This window comes from Propithecus coquereli, unplaced genomic scaffold, assembly GCF_000956105.1.
Source record: "Propithecus coquereli isolate 6110/MARCELLA unplaced genomic scaffold, Pcoq_1.0 Scaffold79, whole genome shotgun sequence".
Lineage (NCBI taxonomy): Eukaryota > Metazoa > Chordata > Mammalia > Primates > Indriidae > Propithecus > Propithecus coquereli.
The window spans coordinates 7,364,247-7,392,088 of NW_012154062.1; the positions used below are offsets into that span (position 1 = coordinate 7,364,247).

Genomic DNA, 27,842 nt, shown 5'->3' on the forward strand with positions numbered 1-27,842 from the left:
GAGGCTTAGATAAAGTAACTTGCCCAAGGTCACACAGTTGGTAAGGGGGTGGGGGGAAGACAGGAGTTGAACCGGAGTTGCTCTGAATTCAAAGCCCACATACCATATGTAAATGAAAAAATTAAATTACTTACAGGCATACCTCAGAAGTATTGAGGGGGCCAGTTCCAGACCACTGTAACCAATCCCTCAGCTGTAATAAAGCAAATATTGCAATAAAGTAACAAATTTTTTGGTTTCCCAGTGTATATAAAAGTTATATTTACGCATACTGTAGTCTATTAAGTATACATAGTCTGTATAGCATTATATCTAAAAAAAAACAGTGCACATACCTTAATTTAAAAATACTTTATTGCTAAAAATGCTAATGATCATCTGAGCCTTCAGCAGGTTGTAATCTTTTTGCTGGTGGAGGGTCTTGCCTTGACATTGATGGCTGCTGACTGATGAGGGTGGTGGTTGCTGAAGGTTGGGTGACTGGCAGTTTCTTAAAGTAAGACAACTGTGAAGTTTCTTACATTGATTGACTTTGCCTTTCATGAATAATTTCTCTGTAGCATGCGATGCTATTTGATAGCACTTTACCTACAGTAGAATTTCTTTCAGAATTGGAGTTAATTCTCTCAAACCCTGCTGCTATATTATCAACTAAGATTATGTAATATTCTGAATATTGTTTGCTTCATATTAACAATGTTCACAGCATCTTCACCAGTAATAGATTCCATCTCAAGAAACCACTTTCTTTGCTCATCTATACGAAGCAGCTCCTCATCCATTCAAGTTTTATCATGATATTGCAACAAGTCAGTCACATCTTTGGGTTCCACTTCTAATTTTCTGTTTCCACCACATCTGCAATTACTTCCTCCACTGAAGTCTTGAACCCTCCCCCCACCCCCGAGTTATCCATGAGGATTGGAATCAACTTCTTCCAAACTCCTGTGAATGTTGATATTTTGACCCTCTCCCATGAATCATAAATGTTCTTAATTTTATCTATAATGGTGAATTCTTTCCAGAAGGCTTTCAATTGACTTTACTAAGATTCCTCAGAGGAATCACTGTCTAGCCAGCTATGGCTTTACGAAATGTATTTATTAAATAATAAGACTTGAAAGTCAGAGTTACTCCTTGGTCCATGGGCTGCAGAATGGATGTTGTATTAGCAGGCATGAAAACAACATTCATCTCCATCAGAGCTCTTGGTGACTAGGTGAATTGTCAATAAGCAGCAATATTTTGAACAGGGTCTTTTTTTCTGATCAGTAGGTCTCAACAGTGGGCTTCAAATACTCAGTAAACCATGCTGTAAACAGATGTGCTATCATCTAGGCTTTGTTGTTCCATTTCTAGAGCACAGAGTAGGTTTAGCATAATTCTTAAGGGCCCTAGGATTTTCTGAATGGTCTATGACCATTGGCTTCAACTTAAAGTCACCAGCTGCTTAGCCCCTAACAAGAGAGTCAGCCTGTCCTTTGAAGCTTTGAAGCCAGGCATTAGCTTCTCTCTGGCTGTGAAAGTCCTAGATGGCATCTTTTTCCAGTGTAAGGCTGGCACATTTACGACGAAAATCTGTTGTTTAGTGTAGCCACCTTCGTCAGTGATCTTAGCTAGATCTTCTGGGTAGTGTGCTGCAGTTTCTACATCAGCACTTGCTGCTTCACTGTGCACTTTTACGTTATGGAGACACCTTCCCGTAAACCTCATGATCCCACGTCTGCTAGCTTCAGACTTTTTCTTCTGTGGCTTCCTCATCTTTCAGCCTTCATAGAATTGAATAGAGCTAGGACTTTGCTTTGGCTTTGGCTTAAGGGAACGTTATGGCTGGTTTGATCTTCTATCCAGGCCACTAAAACTTCTCCGTATCAGCAGTAAGGCTGTTTCACTTTCTTATCATTCCTGTGTTAGTGGAGTAGCACTTTTAATTTTCTTCGAGAACTTTTCCTGTGTGTTTATAACTTAGCTAATTGTTTGGTGCAAGAGGCCTAGCTTTCAGCCTATCTCAGCTTTTGAAATGCCTTCCTCACTAAGCTTAATCATTTCTAGCTTTTGATTTAAAGTGAGAGATGTGTGACTCTTTTCACTTGAACACCTAGAGGCCATTGTAGGGTTATTATGATTGGCTCAGTTTCAATAATGTTGTGTCTCAGGGAATAGGGAGGCCAGAGGACAGGGAGAGAGAGATGTGGAACAGCCCATTGGGGGAGCAGTCAGAACACATACATTTATCAACTAAATTTGCTGTTTTATATGGACATGGTTACTGGTGCCTGAAAACAATTACAATTGCACAGATCACCCACCATAACAGATATAATAATAATGAAAAGATTTGAACTATTACAAGAATTACCAAAATGTGACACAGAGACACAAAGCAAGCACATGTTGGAAAAACGGGGCCAGTAGACTTGCTGAAAGCAGGGTTGCCACAAAACCTTTAATTTGCAAAAAACACAATATCTGCAAAGCACAAAATAGTGAAGCACAATAAAACAAGGTGTACTTGTATAATCTCATCGTTCTTAGATAGCATTGTTTAACATTTGGGCATAGATATTTCCAGTATATAGTCCTTTTTCCGCCGTGAATATATATTTTCAGAACTGGCATCACAATGATAGTTTTGTGTTACGCTTTTTTCCAGTTAGCATATTTGAGAAGATAAAAATGGCTACATGGTATTTAATTGGATGTCTAGTATATTTAATTTAGACATTTAGGTTGTATATGATGTTTGCTATTAATATTATGAGTATCCTTCTGAGAATCTTTTTATTACTTTAGGATGTATTTCTGGAAATGGATTTGCCAGGTCAAAAGGTGTGATTTTTCTTTTTCTTTTTTTTTTAATGGCTTAAGGCGCATGTTGCCAAATTGCCTTAGAAAATTGGTGTTGGTTTTTCACTTCCTCCAGCAGTGAATGGGAGTGTCCACTTCCTGACCCCTTGACAATACCTGGCACAATATCAACCATTCAGAAAAATCTTTTCTAGTTATTTGTTAAAACATGTTTAAATGTGTAGAATCTGTTCGTGTTCTTTGTCTATTTTTCTTTGGTGATGTTAGCCTTTTTATTATTTATTTGTAGTGTCATAGCCTTTTTCCCCCTTTGAAATCATACATTGTAGCTATGGAGAGTTGTGTGGAAGTTCAAAGAAGAAATAAGTTGGTCTACAGTACGTGGGAAAGGCTTTCTAAATGAAGTAGTTTTTGTTTTTGTTTTGGACAAGTAAGGGAAGGCAGAGAGTAAGGAAGTAAACATTTGAGAACTGTTGTGTTTTAGTTTTCTCATCTGTAAATGGGGATCTAGTACTTGCCTTGTTATTTAGAGGATTAAAGTACATCAGTGCTTAGTTTGGACACATAGGAAGCCTCAGAAAATTTAATTGGTACAGTTATTTCGCTATTTAATGCTTAATTAACAAAATTAACAGATTGACAATTAACAGAAGAATAAAAGCCTATTCTAGTCCACAAATCAAGACAAACTAGTTGTTTTTGAGGTGTGGGGCACGTTTTAGGCACTTTCAATATATATGTGTTGCTTTAATGAATAGCTCTTTAGCTTGGTTAGGTAAGGAGTTTGGGAAAGCCAGGGAGAGAAGATTGGTTTCCTGGTTTCGTCAGAATTGGGGTTAGGCTAGGGTTTGGTGCTTTGACTAAAATTACTGTGTGGAGCCTGGCGCGGTGGCGCATGCCTGTATTCCCAGCCATGCAGGAATCTTGCTTGAGGCAGGAGGAGTGCTGGAAGCCAGGAATTTGAGGCTGCATTGAGCTAGGATTGTGCCAAATAGCCACTGCACTGCAGTCTGGGCAACTTAGCAAGACCCTGTCTCTAAAAAAAAAAAAAAAAGCAAACAAACAAAAATTAATATGTGACAACCAAAGCTTGTTTCATTTTCTATTTTTTAATCTTGTTTTCCCTTTTTCCTCAAATTCTTCCAATGCTTTATTTCCCATAATTGTATATTTCCTATAATTGTATATTCTGTCTTCTCTCAAGAGTAATATAATTGGGTGGACGTAGGGTGCACATTGAACGTGCACAAGGGTCCAGAGCATCCTTTGCTATTAGTGTCAGTGTCTAAAAGCAGGTAGGGATGGAATTTGGGAGCATCTCAAGGTATGTCAGGTAAACCTGTTAGAGGAGTATTGACCCTTAGCTGCTGAGGTCCTAACAAGCCTTGTTATCTCTCTTTGCTACTACCTAAGGCAGTGTTGTAAACAGTGTATTCTTTTCCGTTATAAATATTTTCTATTCACCCTCTTTCTTCCACTCAGTTGTTTGTATTATGATCTGAAGCCTTTACCAGAACTTTCATTATGCAGACAAATATATTTAGAGCCCTTAGAGCATTCTACAGGAGTCCGAAGAGAATAGAAAGCAGATTTTATTGTACCATTGAAGGACCCCTATTTCTTCTCCATTCCTTATTCAGAAGTGTGCTGTTTGTTTTGTCAGAAGAATTGTGCTGGCCTGATGTCAGTACTCCTCTAGCTCTATGTGCATATGAATGTCCCGGGAATCTGGTTAAGATGCATGTTGTGATTCCGCATTTAGGTCTGGGGGAGCCTGTGATTTTGTGTTTCTAATCAGCTCCTGTGGTGCCAGCGTTGCTGCTGCTGCTCTGTGCACTACACTTTGGAGGGACGAGGCAGCTTTTATGGTCTTTTTTAGTGGTAAGGGGAGACCAGGTAGGGTAGTGTCTTAATTTTTTTACTCAGCATTTCTGACAGACCGAGTAAATCCATTGTACTCAATGAGTGGGTAAAACACTTCCTTGAGAGCTTTGTACTTGCTGTTAAAAGAGCAGTTTGCTTCATCTTAATCCACACTAGCCATCTCTAGTTGTTAAATCTGTGTTTGTATTTCAAGTTTAGCTCAGGACAAAATCTTACTATACTTTTTAAAATGCATATTACAAGTTGTTAGTAATATGCCTTTTCTTTTAAAGTAGATTTGCTGCAGTGTTAATTAAGAAAAGGTTGAATTTAAGAAATGAAATCTTAACTCCTTAATTGGAAGTAACTTTTTAATATTCATCCTTGTGATTCTCTGTTAGCATTGTTAGCCTTGAGGCACCTTTTCAGTCTCTGATCACAGATCAGGATCTCTCTTGCTTCCCAGCCATTTGAGTTTATTTAGCTTTGTTTTAGATTGATTTTTTACTTTATTCGTGTAGCTCATGTAACATAGTTTTAAAAAGTCAATAGTTTTAAAATGCTTATGAGTAAAATGAACTCTGTCCCTCTCACCTCTCCTTACCCGGAATCCATTTTAATTTTCCCAGACTCTTAGTCGTTGCTTCTATTTAATAGTATTTACTTTCATATTTATAAACTATGTGCTCGTACAGCTGTTCTTTAAAAATAAATTTTAGATATCCAGAGATGTAAATGGTAGCTAAGACTTGAGCTCTGTTCTGCCGCTCTTACTGTTCTTCTCCTGTTTTCTCAATACTGTTAACACCATTTTATTGTGTAAGCCAAGGTTCAGAGTTGTAGTAGGCTGAATAATAGCCCCTCAAAAGAAATCCACATCCTAATCCCTGGAATCTGTGGATGTTAATTTATATGGCAAAAGGACTTGCAGATGTGAGTAAATTAAGGATTCTGAGATAGGATTATCCTATAGTATCCGGGTAGGCTCTGAATGTAATCGCAAGGATCCTAGAATAAGAGGGAGGCAAGAAAATCGAAGGAAGGAGTAGGAGACGTGACACCGGAACCAGGAGGTAGGAATGCACGTGGCCACCAGAAGCTAGAGAAGACAAGAAAACTGCTTCTCTCCTAGAGCTTCTAGAAGGAACCAGCCCAGCTGACACTTTGACTTTAGCCCAGTGAAACTGATTTTTGACTTCTGGCATCCAGAACTGTAAGAGAATACATTTGTGTTGTTTTAAGCCACCAGATTTGTATTAATTTGTTACAAACAGCCATTGGAAAGTAATGCAAGAGTGGACAGTATTATGTACTGCTGCTATATAATGAATTCTGATTTTTTTCTATTATTATAACATTGTTTTCTCTAGAGTTAATAATTAACTTGTTTATTCATTTGTTTGGTTTTTTAATCTTCCATGACCTTTCTGTGCCTTTCAATGGTTTGGGGTTTTTATTGGTTTTATCGTTATTGTTTTTGAGACATGATCTCACTCTGCCCAGGCTGGGGTGCAGTGGCATCCTCATAGCTCACAGCAATCTCAAACTCCAGGGCTCAGGTGATCCTCCTGCCTCAGCCTTCCAAGTAGCTGGGACCTACAGGCACGCACCACCACACCTGGCTAATTTTTCTATTTTTTTTTGTAGAGATGGGGTCTTGCTATTGCCCAGGCTGATCTTGAACTTCTGGCTTCATGCAGTCCTGCCTCTGTCTCCCAAAATGCTGAGATTGCAAGTGTGAGCCACTGTACCTGGCCTGAGTGTACATTTCTACATCATTAAAAGAATCACTTCATGTTCTTCCTGGATTTCTGTATCATGTTTCATTCTGGCGTGCTTTGTTTCATTTTCTGTCAGTCTATCACAAAATTGTCCTCACATCCTCTCAAAGGAGACTGATCTCTTCTCAGTGTATTGAAGCACATCCATGTTCTATCAGAGTTACTTTTGCCTTGAGCTCTGTCCCTCCAGTACTCCTGCTTCAATCTGGGCGGTTTCTGAGTGTGCACAGCTGCTGTCCTGGGATTTTCCTTCATTATTATCTTCGTAATCATCAATGCGGGAATTCCTTTTGCCTCTCCTCTGTTGGTTCTCCTTGTTCCTGGATCGCGTGTCTTCTTCTTTCTTGGTTTATGTTGTCGTTTTCTTGTGATGCACAGCATCTAATACCAGAAGTACCATGCAGTACTTGTCATCGCAGCATGCGAAAGATTTCATGGGAGGTAAAATGTTTGAGATGTTATCTGCCTGCAAGAGATGCCTTTCTGGTTTGGCTGATTAACATTCTCCCTCAGAATTTGGAAGGCGTTTTTTTTTTGTCTGCTAGCTTCCAGTGTTGCAGTTGAGAAGCCTGATGCCATTCTGTTTACTACTTTTTCCTTTCTGGACGATGTGCTTTGGTATGGGTCTTTTTTATTCATTGGGCTGGTACTCATTGGGCCCTTTCAACTTGTAGATTCGTTTCCTTCAGGTTTTTCCTTCTCTGTTATATTTGTTTTTTTCTGGAACTCCTTTTATGTGGATCTTGGACTTTCTGTATTGATGCTCCAATTGTTTTTTCTCTTTTCTTCTACTATTTTCCATCATCTTTTTGTTTTACTTTCTGGGAGAGTTTCTCGATTTTGTTTTCAACTTTCGTTGATTTTTACAGTTCTAGTTATTGTATTTTTAAGAGTTCTCTTTTAGAGTCTTTTTGTTTTATTTTGTTTTTCTTTTGTTTAGCAGCCCTTGTTTTGTAAATCGTGTATCTTCTCTTTGAGAGAGGATTAATAGTTTTTTGGTTTGGTTTTAATTTTCTAATCTTAGCATTCTATTTCTTTGAGTTCCTTTTTTCTTATTCCTGTGTAGACTTTGGTACCTGGCATTCTGTGGTTGTTGGTTAGTCTTTAAGAGGGAGGTGCTAAAAAGTAGTTTAGAAGTATTGTGTCCACTGGCAGAGATAATCAGCTGGTGGGCTTCAGTATGGGTTGATGAACCAGGGACTCTCAATGTCATTGTCTCTACGTGAGAAGGAACTTCAGTGTCCTTTCTCGGAGGGAAGAGGGTAGGTGGGTGGGTTATCTCCTAAGCCAGGCTGCTGACGTTCTGGGAGCCAGGAAGATGACAGGGCAGCTCATGGATTAGTTTGCAGCCTTTCACTTCATCTTGCTTTCGGTTTGGTTTTCACCACCAGCCTCAGCTCCAACTGATTTCCCTTCAATTTTTTCAGAAAGTAAACTTATTCTCTGTTTTAGGGTGGGACTTATCTGCCTCTTATATGGATGTTGCAACCACTAGCCCTGTATTGAGTCTCATCCCTCACTGCCAGCCTTCCGAGGTACCTGGCACTTCTGTTTCCTGGCCCTCTTGCGGGGCGCGAATCTGCTTGCCTCTCCTTGGCAACTTCTTTTGCATGCTCAGAGGTTTTAGCTTCCTTTATTCTGCTAAGTTATCTGTTTTCCATTTTGCAGCACACATTTGTTGTCATCTTCCTTATGCTATTTCCTCGTTTGTACTCTTTGTTCTTATTCTTTTAAACTGTTTTTATTAATTTACTGCCATTTTAGTGGGAGTTAGAGGGGAGAGATAAATGCATGTGTTTTGCATCTCCATGTTTAACAAGTGTATCAATAAAATGTTTTAGTCCCTTTTTATTCTCATCCAAGAACACTTAGCTATTACTTTCTCTGCCATAGAAAAGGGGAATTCATAGAATTTATATAAAAGTAGGTTTGTTTTCTTAGATCTAAATTCTGGTGTACTATTGTTCTTAATATACTAAGCCTTACAAAATTGTGGACTTTCCTCAATTATAGCAAAAAATGAGAAAAATTAAAATAATAGCCTGTGTATAAGATACTATATCCTGCTTTTTAGACCAAAATTTTGGGCATGAAGGAGTCCACACCAGTAGACTGTACACTTTGTACCAGAGTATCAGATCAGAAAATTTGTTGCTGTCTGATTGAGTTCTTGTTGATTCTTCTCCTCTTATCACCTTCATTAGTATTCTCAGGAGGTAGGGTGAATAAATTATCTTTGGGGGTGAGGAGTGTTATAGAGGAGCTATTAATATGTGGTGTAGGAAAGTTTTTTAAATTGTTAAGCCAGAAGTGGATATTTTGGTTTGTGAGTTAAAATACTGTTGGTATTCTAACTTAAGATTTGTCTTTAAGTATTATGCACATTCCACAATGCTACTTGCCCACTGCTGGGCATGTAGTTCTGGGTACTTCTTTATAAATCTGTGTGGTTAGTTCCTCCTGTCTGTTTGATTAGTTCATACTGCTGAGCAGCTGTGTCTCTGGTTCCTTTTAAGATTGTAGATATTGTTAAAGTGTTGCTGTGCTTGCTAAATTTTTGTAATGTTTTAAACTGAACTAAGTTTGGTGACATTACTTTTTTGCTTACTTATATTACCATAGTAGGAAATATCCTGCAAATTGATGGTGTAGATTAAAACATCTTTTTTTTATCCAACAGTAGAATTGAATTATATTGCTGGGAAAGCCAATAAGCATTTCCTGTCATATTTATCAAAACAGAGTCTCTTAAAGAATGTGTGTAAAGTGCCTTACTTAAACAAATAGCTGTATTGACTTCTGCAGGAGGATGGTTATCTGACCCCATGTGTTAAAACAAACAGACAAACACACAGAAATGACCAACAAGCATAATGGGGAGAGTTTAGTATCCTTGGAAACCATGGAAGGATGCCATAACTAACCTAAAAAGAATTTTGGCAGGCACCAGTACAACTGAGAAACATAGTGAAGGAAGGCCTTACTGACTGCCTTAGTGTTGATTTATGTAGTTGTGGAGCCCTCCTACTTTGAGTAGCCAAAGTTCAAATTGAAGGGTGACCCATAGGGCAGTTGGTTGATGTATTTTGTACTTTGAGGCTGGGATTAAAAACAAAATAGCTCAGAATGGCTCTTACCGAGGGGAATATGGCCCTCAGAGGGTCTACTGATGGTGGCAGGAAAGAGACTTAACCATGAAGCACTAAGTTGAAACTCTGCTCTGAAGCTGCCTTCTTTGGCGTACAGCACTACTGCCTGGTCACATATTACTAAATCTGTAAGCTGACCAAGAAATACGGCAGGCAGCCTCTAAGATGGGCCGCCAAGGAGCCCTGCCATCTAATAGTCATGTCTTTGTGTAATCCCCTTCCCTGGAATATGGCTGGACCTTCCGACTTGCTTCCACAAGCATGGCAGAAGTGATGGGCTGTCACTTCTGAGATTAGGTTACAAGAAGGCTTTGACGGCTTGCATGTCGGGCTGTCCATTTTCACTTCTCTGTGGGAAGAACTGTGCTGTCCAGTATGGTAGCCACTTGGCATGTGATTGGCATTAAATTTAAGTTAATTAAAATAAAATAAATTCATTTTCTCAGTTGCACTGTCCACATTTCAGGTGCTCAGTAGTTTGGTGTGGCTAGTGGCTACCATACTGGACAGTGCGCAGTAGAACATTGCCATCATCATAAGAAGTTTTGATGGATAGTGCTGTGCTAAAAGGTGGTAGAGTGTCATCCAGAGAACTCTGAAGAAAAAAACGGTTATAACTTAAGAATCCTAAATTGATGAAGCTATCCATCACATAGGCAGGGCAACAACATGGCACTTTTTAAGGCTTGCAGTGACTCAAGAGTATATCACTCAAGTACTTCTCTTGTAAAAAAGCTACTCTCTCAATACACCCAGCTGTGAGAGGTCAGCAACACACAAGACATGATGAGTCAACTTGGGAGTTGTTTAACTCTCTCCATCCTGTTTGCCAGAGTAACCCAAGATGTAAAAGTAGAGAGAAATCTTCATCTATGACAGTTACTAAGAGCATGCCCTTAATAAGCCAGATTTCACACTGTTATCAGAACAGTGATTTCAACCTACACAATTCAACTAATTTTGATAACTACTAATATAAAATAAAGCCCCAGGAAACAGCAGTTTGTATTTTAAAGCTAATCCACTGAAACCACTTTTGTTGGAATCCCCCACAAAAAATCCGTGTCACCAAAACCAAGTTTAATTTTCAGCCCTTGCTTTACTTGATCTCTAAGAACTTTCAGATGCAGTTCATCACGGCCTCCTTTTGGAAACACTGTCTTTGCCTGGCTTCCAGAAAAACTCCCTACCTCTCCAGGTTCTTTCTCTTCAGCCACTGAATGTGGGAGGGCTTTGGGGCTCGTCCCTGTGACCAGGCCAATGGTTTTCTTTATGTCCACGTGCTAGCAAATCATTTTGAAATGTCACATGACTTTAAATGTCTTCTCTGGGCTGATGATGCCCTTATTATATCTTCTTTCCCTTAAACTGCTGTCAAGTTTTATCTAGCTGCCTATGTAGAAAAAGCAAGCTGAGTTTCTTCTATTATTCTCTCACAACATGCTTCTGACACCAGATATATGGGGACTTCCCCCCCATACATCAAGCAAGCAGTCAGTTCTGTAGTGGGCAGGAGCTGGGTGCCCTCCAATTCAATTTCACCACTAGCTAGAGATAGCACCAGATCCCACAGGTTGAGGGCTCAGTCCCAGAAGACTGTCCCCCACTTCCGATGTCAGTCAACAAACCCCAGGTGGTTTTACCTGTGCTGCCAACCAACTGGCTATAAGTCAAGGTTCCCATAACCCCCTCCTTGGGATTGATTCATTTGCTAGAGTGGCTCACAGAACTCAGGGAACACTTACTCATTCATCGTGAAGGGTATTTTAAAGGATACCAGTGAACAGCCAGATGAAGAGATCTATAAGTTGAGATCTGGAAGGGTCCTGAATGCAGGATCTTCCATCCTTGCGGAGTTGGGGTGTGCCACCCTCCAGCTCGTCGATGTATTCTTGTTCACCTTCCCGGAAGACCCCTAAACTCTGTCTTTTTGGGGTATTATGGAGGTTCCATTATGTAGGCATGATTGATTATATCCTTGGCCTTTAGCAGTCGGCTGGACCGTCAGCACCTCTCCTTTCCCCAGAGGTGGTGGGTGGGCGGGCAGAGGACTGGGAGTTCTAACCCTCTGAGCACAAGGTTGGATTCCCTGGTATCCAGCGTTTATTTGGAACTTCCCAAAAATCACCTCATCAACATAAGCTCCCCATGGTTGAGAGGAGCTTTTTAGCACTCTGGAGCTGTTCCAGGAACCAAGGATAAAAGGCCAAATATTTTAACAAAATGTACTCATTGCTCTCATCACTTAGGAAATTACAAAGATTATAGGAGCTGTGAACCTGGAACCAAAATATACATATTTTAATGTCACACTGCCTATATAACATTTCTGCTTGCATGTCCAGTTGAAATCTACAGTAAAGATGTGAAAATGCAAATTTTGGCTCCCTTCTAACCTCGACCTGGTCTTTCCCAGTGTCTTGCTCATTAAATGATGTTGCCTTTCTCCCCATCAAGCTTGGTTTTGACAACTCTGTCCATCAAGTTCTGGCAGTGCTGTCCTTGGGATGTGTCCTGAAGTCATGCATTTCTCTGTGGCCACCTCCTGAGTCCTCATCCTCCTCATCTCTTGCTTAGGCTACTGCAAGCAAGAACTTAACCATTTTTCCTTCCAGTTTTGCACTGTTTTGTGTAACAGGTAATCACTTTAAAACATAAATTAGAAACTCTCCAGTGGCTTCTCATCACACTTAGAACAAGCCCCCATGGCCTATAAGGCCGATGTGGCCTGGCCTGGGTGGAATGCTCCAGTTTCCTCTGCCACCACTTCTCTTGCTGATTCTGCATTGGTTTTATTGGCTTTCTTGCTTTTATCAAGTTTGCCAACCTCATTCCCCCTTAGGCTGGGCCCCCTTGCTGGAATACTTTTCCTTTAACAAGTTCGGATGACTCATTGCTGTTTCTTCACTTTGGTTCCTGCCTAAGTCATCTCAGAGAGGCTTTCCCTGACCATCCTACCTGAAATAGTAATTTCCCACCCCATTACTTTCTATTCTCTTACTGGGCTTTATATTTTTATAGCACTTAAGCACTACCTGATACATTTTATATTTATTATTTATTTTTTCACAGTATGTCTTCACAAGAATGTAAGATCTATGAGGGCAGGGATTTTTGTCTTGCTCTTAAATCCTAGCACCTGGAAATAGTGTCTAGTATGTAGTGGATACTTAGTAAAATGTTTATTAAAAGAACGACTTTCTAGGAATGAACAAAACAAAAATTCACAAGATTTATAAAAAAGTAAGGTCCATTTTAAGAACTAAGTTAGGTGGAGAAAACCTTTAGTGTTTAATTCTCCTTTTCAGTGAGATTCATGAAAGAGAAATTGCATCTTGGAAAAAGGAATCATGTGAAAATACGTTCAAGTCATTTGAAAAGCATTATCGCAATTGTTTTAAAGGTGTAGTGGAGACAATGAATTGCAGTTTAAAGGCAGTTGCAAACCAGATCAGGAAATTATCACCTTGAGCTAATTTAACCTACTAGAACTAGAGGGAAAGGATTTTAAAAAGAAAAGATAAACAAAAATAATTTTCTTCACTAAGTTTCTTTTTCTGTAATAGTATATGAGGTATTCCTTTTGGTTAAGACTTTCAGTGAAACCATTCTTGACATAGTCTTTTGGATTATGTAGCCAATGAATCTTTTTTCTTTAACTTAAAGTTGTATCTGCCATTTTGATGTTGTCAAATAATACTTAATGTAAGGTTAATATCTACCTATTAATGATGTTAAGAACAGTCATACAGCATGAGTACCTGGACATTATTCTTGGTTTTCATTTTTAGCTGACCACACCTTTTTAATCCTTCTTTTATGTACTTCATCAGTGTATTTTAAAATTTGTCACTTCTGTCCCATCTTTTGTTTCTTCATGTGTTAAATGGGCATATTAATACAACCAACTTTATAGGTTTGTTGTGAGGATTAAAGACCTGACATACTGTACATATGTTTCAAATGTTGCTAGTAGGAGAACATTGTTATTAATATTTTACTGGACTGGCTCAGATCACTATCGGTGTTTACCAGGATTTCTGGAGTAACTCCAGGTTGGTGTCCAGTTTTCCCTCTACTTACATTCTTCCCAATTCCCAGTCCTCCTCTTTTCAGTTTGAATAATCCAAGGTGCATATCTAATTGGATTATTCTTACTTAAAATTCCCCAATAGGCTCCCTTTTGCTATTGGAATAGTCTATATCCAGTGACAAAAGATCATTGGAAAAAAGAAAAGAAGGAATAAAGTCTATAAATTTTTTTGTAATGCTCCTTAAAGATTTCTTTAGCCTTTGTCTCTAAGTATTCTCCTCTTTGTATCCAGGTTGTAGAACTGGATCCTGTCAGGAAACCAGTTGGGTTTGGTGTGACTCTAGCAAGACAAATTATAGTGCTTTTTGATTTTTATAGCTTGACCATAATAATCAAAATTTGCAAAGATTTTTAGGCAGATATTAATAACCAGATAACCCTCTTGATTATAAAAATGTCTTAATGAGGAATACGTAGACAGAGGAGTTTTGTGCAGTAGTACTTGTTCCTGTAATTTCCATGAGAAACTAATTGCATTATATTTGATAAGGCAGCTGAATGTGAGGTGATTTGCTTTGTGGAATTAATTATGAGGCAGTTAAAAGTTGGGGAGCACTAACGAAGATGGTAAGTGTAAGTTTAGAATGCTCCTTTTGTAGCTCTTCTTTCCAAAACATAAAAGAGTTATACACCAAGGCTTATTGTCTGTTAAAATCACACATGTAGACTAAATGTATCAGCAACTGTTTATCTTTCTGTTCTTTGTTGCAGGAGGGTATGATTCCATTCCATTTTATCCAAACATGATATCAGATTGTCCAGGAACAAGTTATAAAGAAGGGAGACTGGTTCCAGAACACATCTCTGGAAATAACCCTATGGACCCTGACTCTCATGACAGCATTACAATGTAGGTTCTGTATGAGCATCAGCAGCCAGTGCTTTGTTGAGTTAAACCCCGTAACGTGTTCCCGTTCATCGAGTCAGAGGTTGAGGGAAAAAAGGCCAGTAGCACTAATTTTATTCCATACAGATTTCTCCATAATCTGGTTGTTGGAAATCATGGTAAAGTTGAGGCGATATTTTGGCCAGGAGGCACAGGAGTACGGAATCTGTCCTTGCCCAGCCATGCTTCTCCCTGAGGCCTCTGTGAGCTCACATGCAGAGACAGCGGAGCTTTAGCCTGGGGTTCCAGTGAGCTAAGCTGGACCATTTGGAAAACTTCTTTACCAAGCTAGATTGACTGGAACAGCCTAGAAACAATTATGCTTGTTTCTGCTTTCTGTAACAAAACCTAAACACTGGCAAACTTAAGCTTTCCAGTGTGCTTACATCAAAGCAACTCTATGAGGCAGGTATTTAAAGATGAGGAAACTGAGTCTTTAAGAGGCTGAGTTATTTCCTCAAGGTCATACAGGCAGTGGTGAAGTGGGGATTTGACAGTCCGACTTTAGGCCATTTCCTGTGTGAGTTACTACAGATGTGGCCCCGAGAATGTATTACAGGCGTGCTGAGGTAAAGATCCCTCAGCCCTCGGGAGTGAGTGCCTGGGCAGATAGGCAGCGCCCTCTGAAGAACGTGGAAGCACTGGCCTGCTGCACTAAAAGTAACCAGAGTAAGCCAGAGGGAGGGAGCATTTGCCCCTGGGTGACTAGTCCTGGCCGCCTTCTGCCTCTCAGGTTACAGGAATCAGCCATAGTCAGTGCCAAGTGGGAAAGGGATGTTTGAAGAGAGTCCCAGGGAGAGGAAGGGAGATTGAAAGGAGAGGAAGAAGTGATTAGGGCCTGCTCCCCAGAAGCAGGTGAGCAGGTCAAGCCTTACTCACTTCCGAGGAAGAAGAGATTCATAAAAGACAAACTTAACTTACTCTTCGGGGAGCCATAATAAAACTGTTCTTAAATCTTTGTGGGAGGAGCGTCCTGACCCTTGGGAAAAATAATAAGAACTTTGAGCTCCCTCTAGAGGCCAACAGTGATAAAAGAGCATCCTAGTGGTCTGTAGGGAAATAGCTGTACCTCATGCGAGGCTCCTCCTTAAGGAGAAACTAGCATTTTATAGGTGTATTATCCAGCAGAATGTTTTCTTATATTGGGAGAAATTAGTGCCATTGAGAAGAAATTTGGGCTAATCATATTCTAATTAGCTATGGGGGGGCTAATTGTGAAGTTCATCACTTGCTGTATAGAATATGTAGGACAAAAAAAGGAAAGATCATGAAAATGGGTCACATGTCCTAACAAAATAGCATGCTTCTTAATGGGAGTTCTAAGGGTTAAAACAAGTCAGATCAAAATGCGAATCACATTTCTGTGCTACTCTGTGCCACAGTGTTTTGACAGTGGACCCTTGAATTGAACAGAGATAAAGGTGATCTGTATACCTGCTGTGTTCTCACCTCCCCCCACCACCCAACATCTGAAAAGAAAATAAGTACCAGAAGATTAATATTAGGAAATGCAAGTCGGAGGCATATGTTAAAACTTCTAAGTAAGCTAACACAGTTTCTTAACTTTAAGAACCTCAGCTAACCAAATGATTAATCTATTTCAGAAAAGAAAATCTTAGTCATGGTCAGATACCCGAAGGGCTTAGTTATGGTTCTAACTACTTAGTTCTCAATACATTGTTCTCAATACATTTATACTTCTCTACAGAACTCACTGAGAGAGTTCAGTTCCTAAAACTTACAGTGAAACTTCTATGTAACTATAGAATGAAAGAGTTATAAGTAATGTTAAATTTTATGATAGTAATAAGAATATATAAAAGTTTTTTTTTTTTTTACATTCCAGAAGTGCTCACAAAACTAAAAGGTGGGAGTATGTAAAAGGGACACAGAAGCCAACCTGAAAGGTCTCGCAATAGCCATATCTGGAACAATTTGAGTAACACAGTGAATTATATAATAATAGCATTAGATTATAACCCAAAGTATGAAATAAATATCCGTGAGTCCATACTGATAAATAAATTCTTGAATGAATAAATGAATAGTGGAGAAGAGACAAACTTTAAATGCAGAAGAATTTCAAATAATTTATGTAGATACCAAAGAGATGGAGCTTAAATCCCTTGAATGGGGTCAGTGCTTATTAACTTTCTTCCAGAGTACATTGTATTTAAGGGGGGTAGGGGGGTCACTTTATAGTGGAAGAATGTGGCAAACAGTACCTTAGCCCAGGTGATCTAGGTTGTCATCACAATAAGTCATGTTGGTAGGATATACCCTTGATAATACTGTGATAAGAATAGCACTTCACTTCTGTGGTATTCCTGCCAGCAACCATGAAAAAAGCATTTAATAATCCCAAATTGAGGGACGTACTGCAGCGTCCCTGACCAGTTCTCAAAACTGTCAGGGTCATCAAAAACAAGGAAAGTCGGGGGAAACTCTCACATACCAGAGGAAGCTAATGACACATGCATGATGACTGAGTGTAATGGGGTATCCTGGGTGGGGTCCCAGAACCAAAAGAGGACCCTAGGGAAAACTTAGCGAAATCTGAATGAACTGTGGAGTTTAGTTAAGTAATGTACCAATGTTGATTCCTTCATTGTGACAAATGTACCATAGGAATGCAAGATTTTAACTATTCTGTAACTCTAAAACTGCTAAAATAAGTTACGAAGAAAGATTCATATCAGATAACTTTTCTGCTGTTTTCGGTTATGTTTGAAAAATGGGGAACTTTCTGTTACATGTCTGTACGTAGTTTCTGACTTTGACGTATAAAAGTGAGGAAAGGCCCGTGGCGTACTGCTGCAGCAGTGCCGCTCCTGGAGCAAAGAAGAAAGTACTGGGCTTTATCATCTCAGTTCCATTCTGGTTTCATCACTGAATTACTGTTCTTGCTCAGTTTCAGCTTCTCTAGTGGAGATTCATGGTCAAGGGTGGAGGTACACAGCTTTTGCAGACGTGTTGTCCCTTCAGGTCTTTAATTTTTCGTATTAGAAGTTTCACAATGAAAGCATGTTATTTCACTCCAGCCATGATTCTTTTTTATTCCTCCCCTAGATGTTTTTGAGTTACTTGAGTGTCTGGATAGACACTCAAGTATGTGTTCTGTGAAAGATAAATCCTCTGAAGACAGAGACTGTCTATCCATGTTTCTTTGCAAATGAGAAATTTGAAGTTCATAAAGATTAGTTGACTTAGCTGCCAGCTACATCCCCAGTATCTTGTTGCCCTGGCCTGATGGTTAGTGAAGAGCTGGAGCTTGTAAGAAAAAGGAGAAGAGGATTTTAGGAGAAATTAGACCAAAATGTGAAAAAAAGGATATTGACAGGGTAAGAACATTTGATGTTTCTCTTACATTCTCTAACACTTTAGAGAATCTAAAGACATTAGTGAGCATCTTTATGCATCAGATTCTTTTTATTATTTCAGTAGGTTAACTTCTGACATGAATTTCCAAGAGTTTGAATGCTTTGTGGCTTTTGATACAAGTTAAGAAATAGTTTTCTAAAAGATCGTAATAATGCATTCTGCTGACTATAACATAGGCAAATACCATAGCCTGTGAACAATTTGTATTAATTGTTCCTCTGGTTTGAGAGATAAAAAATGATGTCTTGAATTTAATGTGAGTGCCTTATTTCCTTATGTTCCTCTTCTGTGAGGAATGTTGTATGAACTGTTTTGGGAAATGTAAATATTTTTTCTAGTCTACTTATCTTTTATTTATTGTGTAAAAATTATGCTTTTATTAGATCTACAGCTACCTTCTGGTGTATTTTTCTACCTTTTCTAGGGCTCTGGTATGAATTATTATTTTCCTGCTAGGCCACATACAGAAAGGAATGGGGAGACGGAAGGAGGTATTTCAGGCAAGGCTGCTGAAATACACCCAAACTAAAAGAAGGCAGCATGAGGATGGACATCAGTTTACACATGGGAGGTTTAAACATTAGCCTTGTTATAGTTTGGTAAATGCTCTTGTGTAGTTAAGGAAAGTGTTCGTATTATGAAGAAGATTGAAAGCCAAGCAGTACTTTTAAAATATTATGATCTTTAGAGAACCCTTGAAGGTTGTTACCCCAGGAAAACATCAGATTAGGATTTTAGAATGTCTGGAATGAGATTTTGTTTTTGTTTTCTTATGGTATAATTTATAATTTACACACAGTGAAATCCACCCTTTTTAGCACACAGTTCTTCAAGCTTTAACAAAAACATAGTCATATAGCCACTGCAACAGTGAAGATACAAAGAAATTCCATCACCTTCCAAAATTACAGGCCCCTTTGTAGTCAGTCTCTACCCCACCCCTATCCCCTAACAACCACTAATCTGTTTTCTCTCCCTCTAGTTATGCCTTTTCTAGAATATCATATAAATGGAATCATATAGTATGGGTGTAGCCTTTTGAATCTGGCTTCTTTCACTTAGCGTAATGCATTTTGAGATATCTGTGTTATTTCTGGTATCAGTAGCTGTTTCTTTTTTATTGCTAAGTGGTGTTTCATTGTGTGGCTAATGCCACATTTTATTTATTCATTTCCCAGTTCAAGGGTCTTTTGTTTGGGTTGTGTCCAGTGTGGGGGGATTATAAATAAAAGCTGCTATAAACATTTGCATCTAGATTTTTGTGTGAATGTAAGTTTTTATTTTACTTGGGTAGTATCTGCTAATGAGGTTGTTGGGTCACAGGTGTTTTTTTGGAAACTGCTGAACTTTTTTTCCCCCTAAAGGTGGGTATGCTATGTGCCCTACCATGTTGCATTCTCACCAGTAATATGTGAGTGATTGCTCAATACCAGCACTAGGTATTGCTGGATTTTTAAATTTTAGTCATTTGAGTGGTATATAGTGGTATATCTTTACTTTCTCCACCTCATAGAGATTCATGTATCATCAAGGTTTCCGTGGTTACTTTTGTACTAATGGCTGTCACATATGTGTCACATACCTGGTCTCCCTTTCTAAGCTCTAGTGACTATTCCGAAATTCCCTTGTTTTATTTATTTTACACAAATAGGATTAAACCTGCTTTGTAAGTTTTTTTTAACTCAGTGTATCGTAGTCCACATGTTTCTCAGTACAGATCTGTTATTTTTTTTAACTGAGCATGTGCAGCTACATGTGGACAGCCTTTGGAAGGGATATATACTGAGATAACAGTGATTCTCCCAGAAGTGGGCTAAGAGTGATGATTATCTTTTTTCTCCAAAATAGTTTATTTGTGAGATTAGAAAAATAGTGAAGTTAATTTTAAAGACTCATGATCTCATTATTGCACATGCTCTTAAAATCATCTTGTATATAATAAATACATCTGATATGTAATTTGCATGAATTTGCCAAAAGACTTCATCTGTTGCCTATGATTGTGTTTCAGTGATGGGATTTCAGGGTTTCTTATTCTTTAATTTCTGTAAGTTGGTTAGTTTATAGTGATTATTGTGTCATTTTTTCATTATATAAAACAATGCTATCGTAAATACTTACATACTTAGATTCCTGTAAATCTTTTTAAAGTGCTTTTATAACAATACTGATTTATATTTTTGCCCTAAGAGTTTTAAGGTTACAAAATAGTTGATTAAACAATTGGTTATTTAATTTTAAATTTACAATTGGAATTATTTAAGAGTTTCTCTATGGCTTAATGTATGAGGTTTTTAAATTGCATATCTTTTTAGAAGAAATACATACTTTTCATATTGGTATGAGTTTTCTGTGTTTGTGTGTCAGTTATATCTCTTAGGTGTCTGTTTTCCCTCCCCAAGTTTCACCTCTTTGCCTACTCTTGTTATCTGTCGGGGTTGGAGAGGGCTGTCTGTCAGTCTTCTGTTAGATTTTGTCAACTCCTCTCTTCCTAATAACTTTGAAAATTACAAAGTAAAAATCTTCTTTGAGCATAAAGACTTATGTCTGTTACAGTTTTACCATATCATTTATTGATATATACACATTGTAAAACCCCTTTGTCCTATTAAATTCTTTTTTTTCTTTTTTTAACTTAATTCTACCAATCATTTGGGGGCATTATTGGCATTTACTAGGCAGGGGCCAAATGTGATAGCTAGCTATTTGGCAGTTTGTAGGACAGTTTTGAACAGGAAAAAATTGTTCCATGGTCTGCGTAACTTAAAATATTCTGCCAAATGTTCATGATGCCAAAAAAAGCTTCTTTATTTTCTAAGCCTAAAACCCCATTCTGTTTTACTTGTCAAACCAGAACATGGGCTTCATGTATATACTGAAGTTTACTTTGTAAATCAAGGGAAGGTTATACTTGAAAATACAGGAATTTTACAAAGAATTTGTAAATTTGTAAAATCACATCACCACGGCAAGGCTACTAATGGTTTTTGTGTTGCCTCTATATACCTGTATAAGTCTGCATTTATAACTGACCCCTTTGTGTTGATTACATATAGTGTCGTCGTGCTTGAGTGTATACATTTTAGTCCTAATTTTTTCCAGATATTCTCTACCCCACCCCAGGACTGCAGTGATACGTATGTTAGAACACTTGATACTATCCCACAGGTCATGTCTTCGTTTTCTCCCTGTCTCGGCTTCATTTTAATTCTATCGCCAGGTCTTCAGGTTCCTGATCTTTTCTACTACAGTATTTCATCTGTTAGTCCTACCCATTGTATCTTTCCTTTCAGATAGTATATTTTTCATTTTTAGACATCTCTTTTTTGTCTTTTGACTTCCATTTCTCATCATGTGCATGATTTATTTTTATGCATATGGAGAATAGCTGTTTTTAGGTCCAGGTTTGCTAGGACTTAATTTCATCATTTTTGTTATTTTTGGTTAGTTTCTGTTGGCTTATTTTTCTGATTATGGGTCAGATTTTCCTGCTTGTTTATATATTCCTGGTAATTTATTAATAGATTGGAAGCCAGACATTGTGAATTTATGTTGTTGAGTGTTGGATTTTGTCCTAGCATATAGTTAAGTTACTTGGGCTTGATTGATTAAGATCCTTTCCATGTTTGTTTTTAAACTTTGTTAGGACAAAATCAGTCTTGAGTGCTGATTTAGCCCCATTACCAAGGTGATGCTCACCTGAGAACTCTACTTGATGTATTAATCATGAAGTTTCTCTACTCTAGCTAGAACCCTGACTGTTCAGAGCCCTCATAAGCTTTCTGGCGATTCTCTCCTAGGCCTTGTGGACTGTCCCTCCCCATATGTCCAGATCAGCATTTATCCAAAGATTCTAAGTGATCCCCTGTAGATCCTGCAAGCTTTCTTTTTGTATAGCTCCCTCCTTTTGGGTACTCTGCCCACAAATTCTAGCTGCTTTGGCTTTCCGTAACTCCCAGTTTGTCCCTACAACTCAGTGAGAATTGGTCTCTGTTCGGATTCTTCCTAACTTACAGTGCTTCCTAGGAGCTCCTCCCAGTCAGTGAGCTGGGGTGAACACGGGACTCACTTTCTTTTCCTCCTCTAAGGGTTCACAGTCCCTGCACTCCATGTTGTCCATCGTCTGAAAAACAGTTGTTTATGAACAAAATATACGTTGTTCAGTTTTCTAGTCATTCACAGCAGGACAAGAAATCCAGATTGTCTTACTCCCTCATGGCCATAAGCAAGAGATCAATTAACAGATTTTTAGTTTTGATTTTTGTCTTTCACTTGAACCTCTTGAAAGAAGTAGTACTCAGTTATAACATTTTTATTGAGGTATCTTCTTTTTAAAGGTATCTTCTGGATACCTTTATTTATATAGTCTTAGTGTTATTTGTTAATCTTTGTCTTTTTATTGAAACATAACAAAAAGTAGAGGAGACTGATTACCTACTAGAGCTTTGATATAAATCATATATTATTTGTGAAAAGATAATATTCAGTATAACCAACTTGGTGAGTGCATTTTATTCTAGTATGAAAGTTTAATTTCATGTTAAAATACTATACTAGCAACTGCTCTTGTAGCAAGTGTTTGCAGATAACTTGCTCTTTTTGCCAGTGCAGTCCCTTTTGTGATAATATCCAGAATGCAGACTTTTAAGAAATAATGTTTATTGGCCAGGTGCAATGGCTTACGCCTGTAATCCTAGTGCTCTGGGAGGGAGGATCGCTTCAGGTCAGGAGTTCGAAACCAGCCTGGGCAACATAGCAACACCCTGTCTCCACCAAAAATTTTAAAAAATTAGCCAACTGTGGTGGTGAGTGCTTGTCGTGCTAGTTACTCAGGAGGCTGAGGTAGAAGGATCACTTGAGCCCAGGAGTTTGAGGCTGCAGTGCTAGGATCGCACCACTGCACTCCAGCCTGGGTGCCAGAGTGAGACCTTGACTCTAAAAAGTGGGGGAGGCAGTTGTAATTATTTTACCTTCTCAGGACGAAACCTGGGTGCTGATAGTTTAGAAAGGAGTTGGAAGTATTGAGAGTTCCATTGTATATAATAAATCATACATTTCTTCATTTGTATTAACAATATATAAATGAAATTTAACAGCATTGTGTTCTCTAACCAAAAATTTGGTTGTGCCTTTTAAATACTGCCTTTATGTTGCACAATTTGGAAGTCAGTGTGTTTCTGAAATTGATATGTGTTGACTTAATGCACAGTAGAGCAGTTGACTAATGAAAGGGGGGGGTCTTCCTTTTTTATAAGATTAATATAGGCATCTTTCATTGTAAAATAGCATTTTTATTGGTCATAGGAAAAATCCTTTCCCTTTTCAAAGTAGTAGTTTTTGTTCTGTGGTGTTTTGTTGTTGGTTTATGAGAACATAAGTCAGTTGATGTGCTTGCTGTACTGAGCCACGCACAAATTCGATATAATGACCATGACAGTGAAGTTACTGTTTTTGCTCTTTAAAAATATGGCATACTTACTTTAATCTTAAGTATAGCATTCACAAGTATTCATAGCTTTCGTTAATAGTTTGTTTTAACATTAGTATCCAAGGGATCTAAATTTTTATTATGCATTTATATTTTCGGTCTCCTCCTCTTTGGGGCAACAGTGTGTGTGTGTGTGTGTAAGATGTTTTCTTTTACCTTGAGTGCATTGTTTAAAGGTTCAGAATTCTCTTAGTTCCAGCATTCTTGGATTTGCAATAAAAGTCAGTATCTATCTGTACTGTTTTAGAGGCCTAGGCTATCCAGTGTGGTAGCCACTAATTGCTTATGGGAATCTGAACATGAGAAAAATATTTTCTAGCAGTAGATTTATTGTTATTTTCCAAAAACAAGATACTGGTATTTGCCCAGCCTTATTTGGGTATAGTATGATATAAGGCCACTATTTTCAGAACTGTGCTTCCTTACCTTTCACATGCTATGGCACACTGGGATAAACAGAGGAGGGGGCTCACTACTGGAGGCTGCAGATTCGGGTGCTGTGTGATATCCAGGCAGACCCATAATCTATTCTTGGTACACCAGTCTGCAGTGGCACAAAGCTCAATTTCAGAATGTTCTCCGGAATTCATTCCTGGGTGTTTCTCTTAGTGTATGAGCAAAATTGTTTGTTTTTGAGATAGGGCCTTGCTCTGTTGCCCAGGATAGTAGAGTACAGTGGTATCATCATAGCTCACTGCATCCTCAAACTCCAAACCTCAAGTGATCAATCCTCCTGCCTTGGCCTTCCAGAGTGCTGAGATTACAGGTGTGTACCACCGTGCCCAGCCCTATAAGCAAAACCTGAATTCATTCTGTTTTTTTATTCATCATTTTTATATGTCACATTCCCAGCAAGACCTTGTGGGATCTTGGCATTTTACAACTCAGAAAAACTTTGAAAGCATTCTCCATGAACTTGGAGATTTAATAGGTGTTTATGTATGTGGCCTTTCTTTTCTTATTTTAGAGGGAAAGGAGGAAGGAACACCATGACATAGTGATAAATTTGAATTCTGTTATACAAACTAGGAAAATAATTCTCCTACCTGAAATATGGCTTTGTTAAATATATGCAGTATAAAAATCTCAACAAGAAGGCCACAAATCTGTCCACCCACTCCTCCCCCAAATAAAATTCCTTTACACTGTTCAGCTAAGCAGTGGCTTAGTTGGCTATTTCTAAAACTTTATCTTTGTTCATTGGCTTTTGGCAAGATAAATAGTTACAAGCACCAGGGTCTTAAAAAAATATATAAATGGGTAATCCATTCACCCAGTATTTATCTGCCTCAAGGATTTTGGAAAGAGTTGACTTTTATGGTCTAAATCTTTGATTCTTGTGCTTTCCTGTTGTCCAGTCTCTTGATATTTGGGCCAGTTATTTCTAGGATTCCTCAGCCTGTCTCAAGGGTGCCTCTTAAAATATTGTAACCTTGCTACAAAGCTAGCACTACTAAATACATACCACATCACTTTACTCTGAAATCTCATCATAAAGTATTTGTTCCTGGCATAAGAAATGACACATAGTTAGAGCAGATGTCTTTTTGTTTCTCTTGCATCTTGCAGTAAACTCTCTTTCTTCTCTTCCCCACTCCAGTCACGTGTTCAGTAATCACACTGTAACTAGCTCTGTGAGTTTGTACTGTTTTCCATTTGGGGTGTTGTGCCCTATTGCTTGCTTTATTACTTGATTCTGGTTCTGTCTTCTCAGGATAAAGTAGGTGTGGAATATGCCTCCTCACCTCATCCCCCAACCCCAGATCTCAGTCCTTTTAATGCTGTAAATATGCTTTCCTTACTGACTGACTCGTCTTTAGGTTTTCTGTGGCCAGTTCACCAAAAGAATATCAAAATTTTCCCCTTATTAGACATTGAGCCCGTCCTGCAACAAACCTACCCACCTAGCTTTTCCTACTGCTTGGCAGAGAGGCTAGTCATGCCGTGATCATTGACATTTTTAATTCAGTGTTAATTATAACAGCTAATTTACCTAATAAGGAGTTGTAATTGCTTTAATTTAGGTGACTGTAACAACTTGAACTTGGGGAAAAGATAAAGTATATAAGAAAGAAAATTAGCAAGATAATTATAGGTTAAGGGTGCTGTCATAGAATGTTTCACAAGTTGTTATTTCTTTGCATTCATGAATTTAGTGAAATATTAATAAACTACGAGTATTTATTATTTGTTGTGTTTCTGTTTGTTAAAATAGATTCACACTCGTTTATTCTGGGGAGCTTTTTTTGGTGGATCCAAATATTTATAAAAGAACTTTAAGTTCACTTTTTGATGACATGTTGATACAGGTTGTTAAGAAGAATATTCTAAGTTCTGAAACTAGTAAGTTGGGAGAGAAAAACTAATGTCTTTTTTTTGTTTCAATTATACAGCAGATATAATTTCTACAGTAGAATTTAATCATTCTGGAGAATTACTAGCAACAGGTGATAAAGGTGGTAGAGTTGTCATCTTTCAACAGGAGCAGGAGGTAAGTGTTTAAAATTTAATATCTAAATTTCAGTTTGATCTTGGGACTGGAGCTTGTGTTGTACTGAGAATCTCATCAGAGAATGTTGGAATTCTTTTAAAGAAGCGTGTGTTTATTGAGTAGAACATCCAATATATAGATAGCTCTTGTTCTCTAAGCTTTGTGTGCATGTGTGTACATGTGCGTGTGCTATTTTGATTTTAAAACACACTTTAATTGTGAAAGGAGTTGGTTAGAGAAGGGAGTGGAAAGTGATGGAATAATGTAAGATTTTAACCAGTTTTGAAGCCTTGGCCCTCGGTTATAATTTTTTTCTTAAAGCTCCATAGAGCAAAGTTGCTTTGACCTCTTCTCAATGCTTAGTTTCCTTTGTGTAATTGGAGGTGGGAGGCTAATTTAAAGAAAAAGCAGCTCAGTTATTATGACATTAGTTCATGCTAATACTGTTACAGTGATTTAAATATAAAGGTTTAAATGACAGTTGCATGTATGTGCATGTAATTGATAAGTGCAATGCTAGCTTTTAAAGTGAGTTGATGGGAGATTGTTTCCTTTTCTCTTTGAAGAAAGAGAAAATTGCAGAATCTAATTAAAGTGGATTTTTGTTTTGTTTTTCTTAAAATTTAGGCACACTTCTAAATCTGATAGACCAGATTTCTCACTAAAATTTTATGCTAAACAAGATTTGTCACACTGGGTTTTTTCTTACTCTGTCCCTCCATTTGTAGATCAGAGTTTAACCTTTAAAATCATGTTTTGAAACATCTGCCCCTGACTATAATATATTCAAAAAGTTTAATGTAGATAAATTGTAGGATTTTACCAATAGTCGTCTAAATCATTACACAGAGTTAGGTTTTAAAGGATTGTGAAATTCCTTAAATAAGCAAAGAATCTAGTAATAATACTACTACTTTGCACTTCTATAGCGCCTTTGACCTGAGGATCTCAAAGTGCTTTACAAACACTAATGAATTAATCCTCACAACACCCCAGTGAGGTAGGTAATTTAATTTTAAAAGAAATGGTTAATAGTGTCTGATTAGAAGATGCACAAACACTAAAAATGTTTCCTTTTATTTATTTATTATTTTATTTATTTATTTTTTTTTTGGTTGAAAGAAAATAAGACTCAAGCTTTGCTTGACAGAGAATGGTCTTGTGGGAAGGGGGGACTAAATCAGTTTTCTGTTCCTGTTTTTAAGCAGCTAAAAATTTGACCCTAAGAATTTTAAAGATAACATGGGACCTTAAAGATATTACAGTTTCCCTTTATTTACTGACGAGAAAGTCAAGATATAAATAGATCATTTTATTACTTAGTGGCAGAACTAAAAACCAGAACCCAGAATTTCTGACATATCATCTTTTCAATATTCTTCTCTGCCTTTCATGTTAAATAAACAAATTATTGACAAATTAATTTTGTTAATTAGAGTTTAGAGCAGGCCTTCCCATAGGCTTTCTCTGCCCTCGAATGTATTTTTTTACCGAAAGGTAATGGCTCTCTATACTTCGGTTTTGTTTTAAAGAAAGGTGTTTGGACTGTACAAATTCCTTTTGCTTACTATGTTTAATCTTGAAGGATAATACACAGCCTTAACATTCTGTGGGTTTCAGGAAGATTCATTTTTAACAAGGGCATGGTGTTATTTTAAAATATAAGTTGTTAATTAAAAGCTAATTTGGAAAAGATATTTTGCTTGAGAATAAAGTCATTTTCATCTCTGTAGGTGGTGGTTTGTTATTAAAGTCAAAATCAAATGTGAAAAAGATGGCTGGAATTTTTTTTTAATGGGGGAAATGTTCGCTGTATTATGGGTTCAAAAGAAATAATCAAAGTATTAGTATTTAGTATTTTCCTAAATGCTGTCAGTGATATATTCATTTGGAATTGAAGGT

General features: G+C 37.8%; 1 protein-coding gene across 1 annotated transcript in view; it reads left to right on the top strand.

Moving 5' to 3' along the window:
- The window catches only part of LOC105825222 (serine/threonine-protein phosphatase 2A 55 kDa regulatory subunit B alpha isoform-like), a gene marked incomplete at its 3' end in the record, with an annotated part of 55,297 nt that overhangs the window by 16,409 nt on the left and 11,046 nt on the right, over nt 1-27,842 (top strand). Inside the window, exon 3 of the mRNA XM_012662926.1 lies at nt 25,843-25,940. Within this exon, the coding sequence (XP_012518380.1) occupies nt 25,843-25,940 (98 nt within the window). The remainder of the gene's footprint in view (nt 1-25,842; nt 25,941-27,842) is intronic.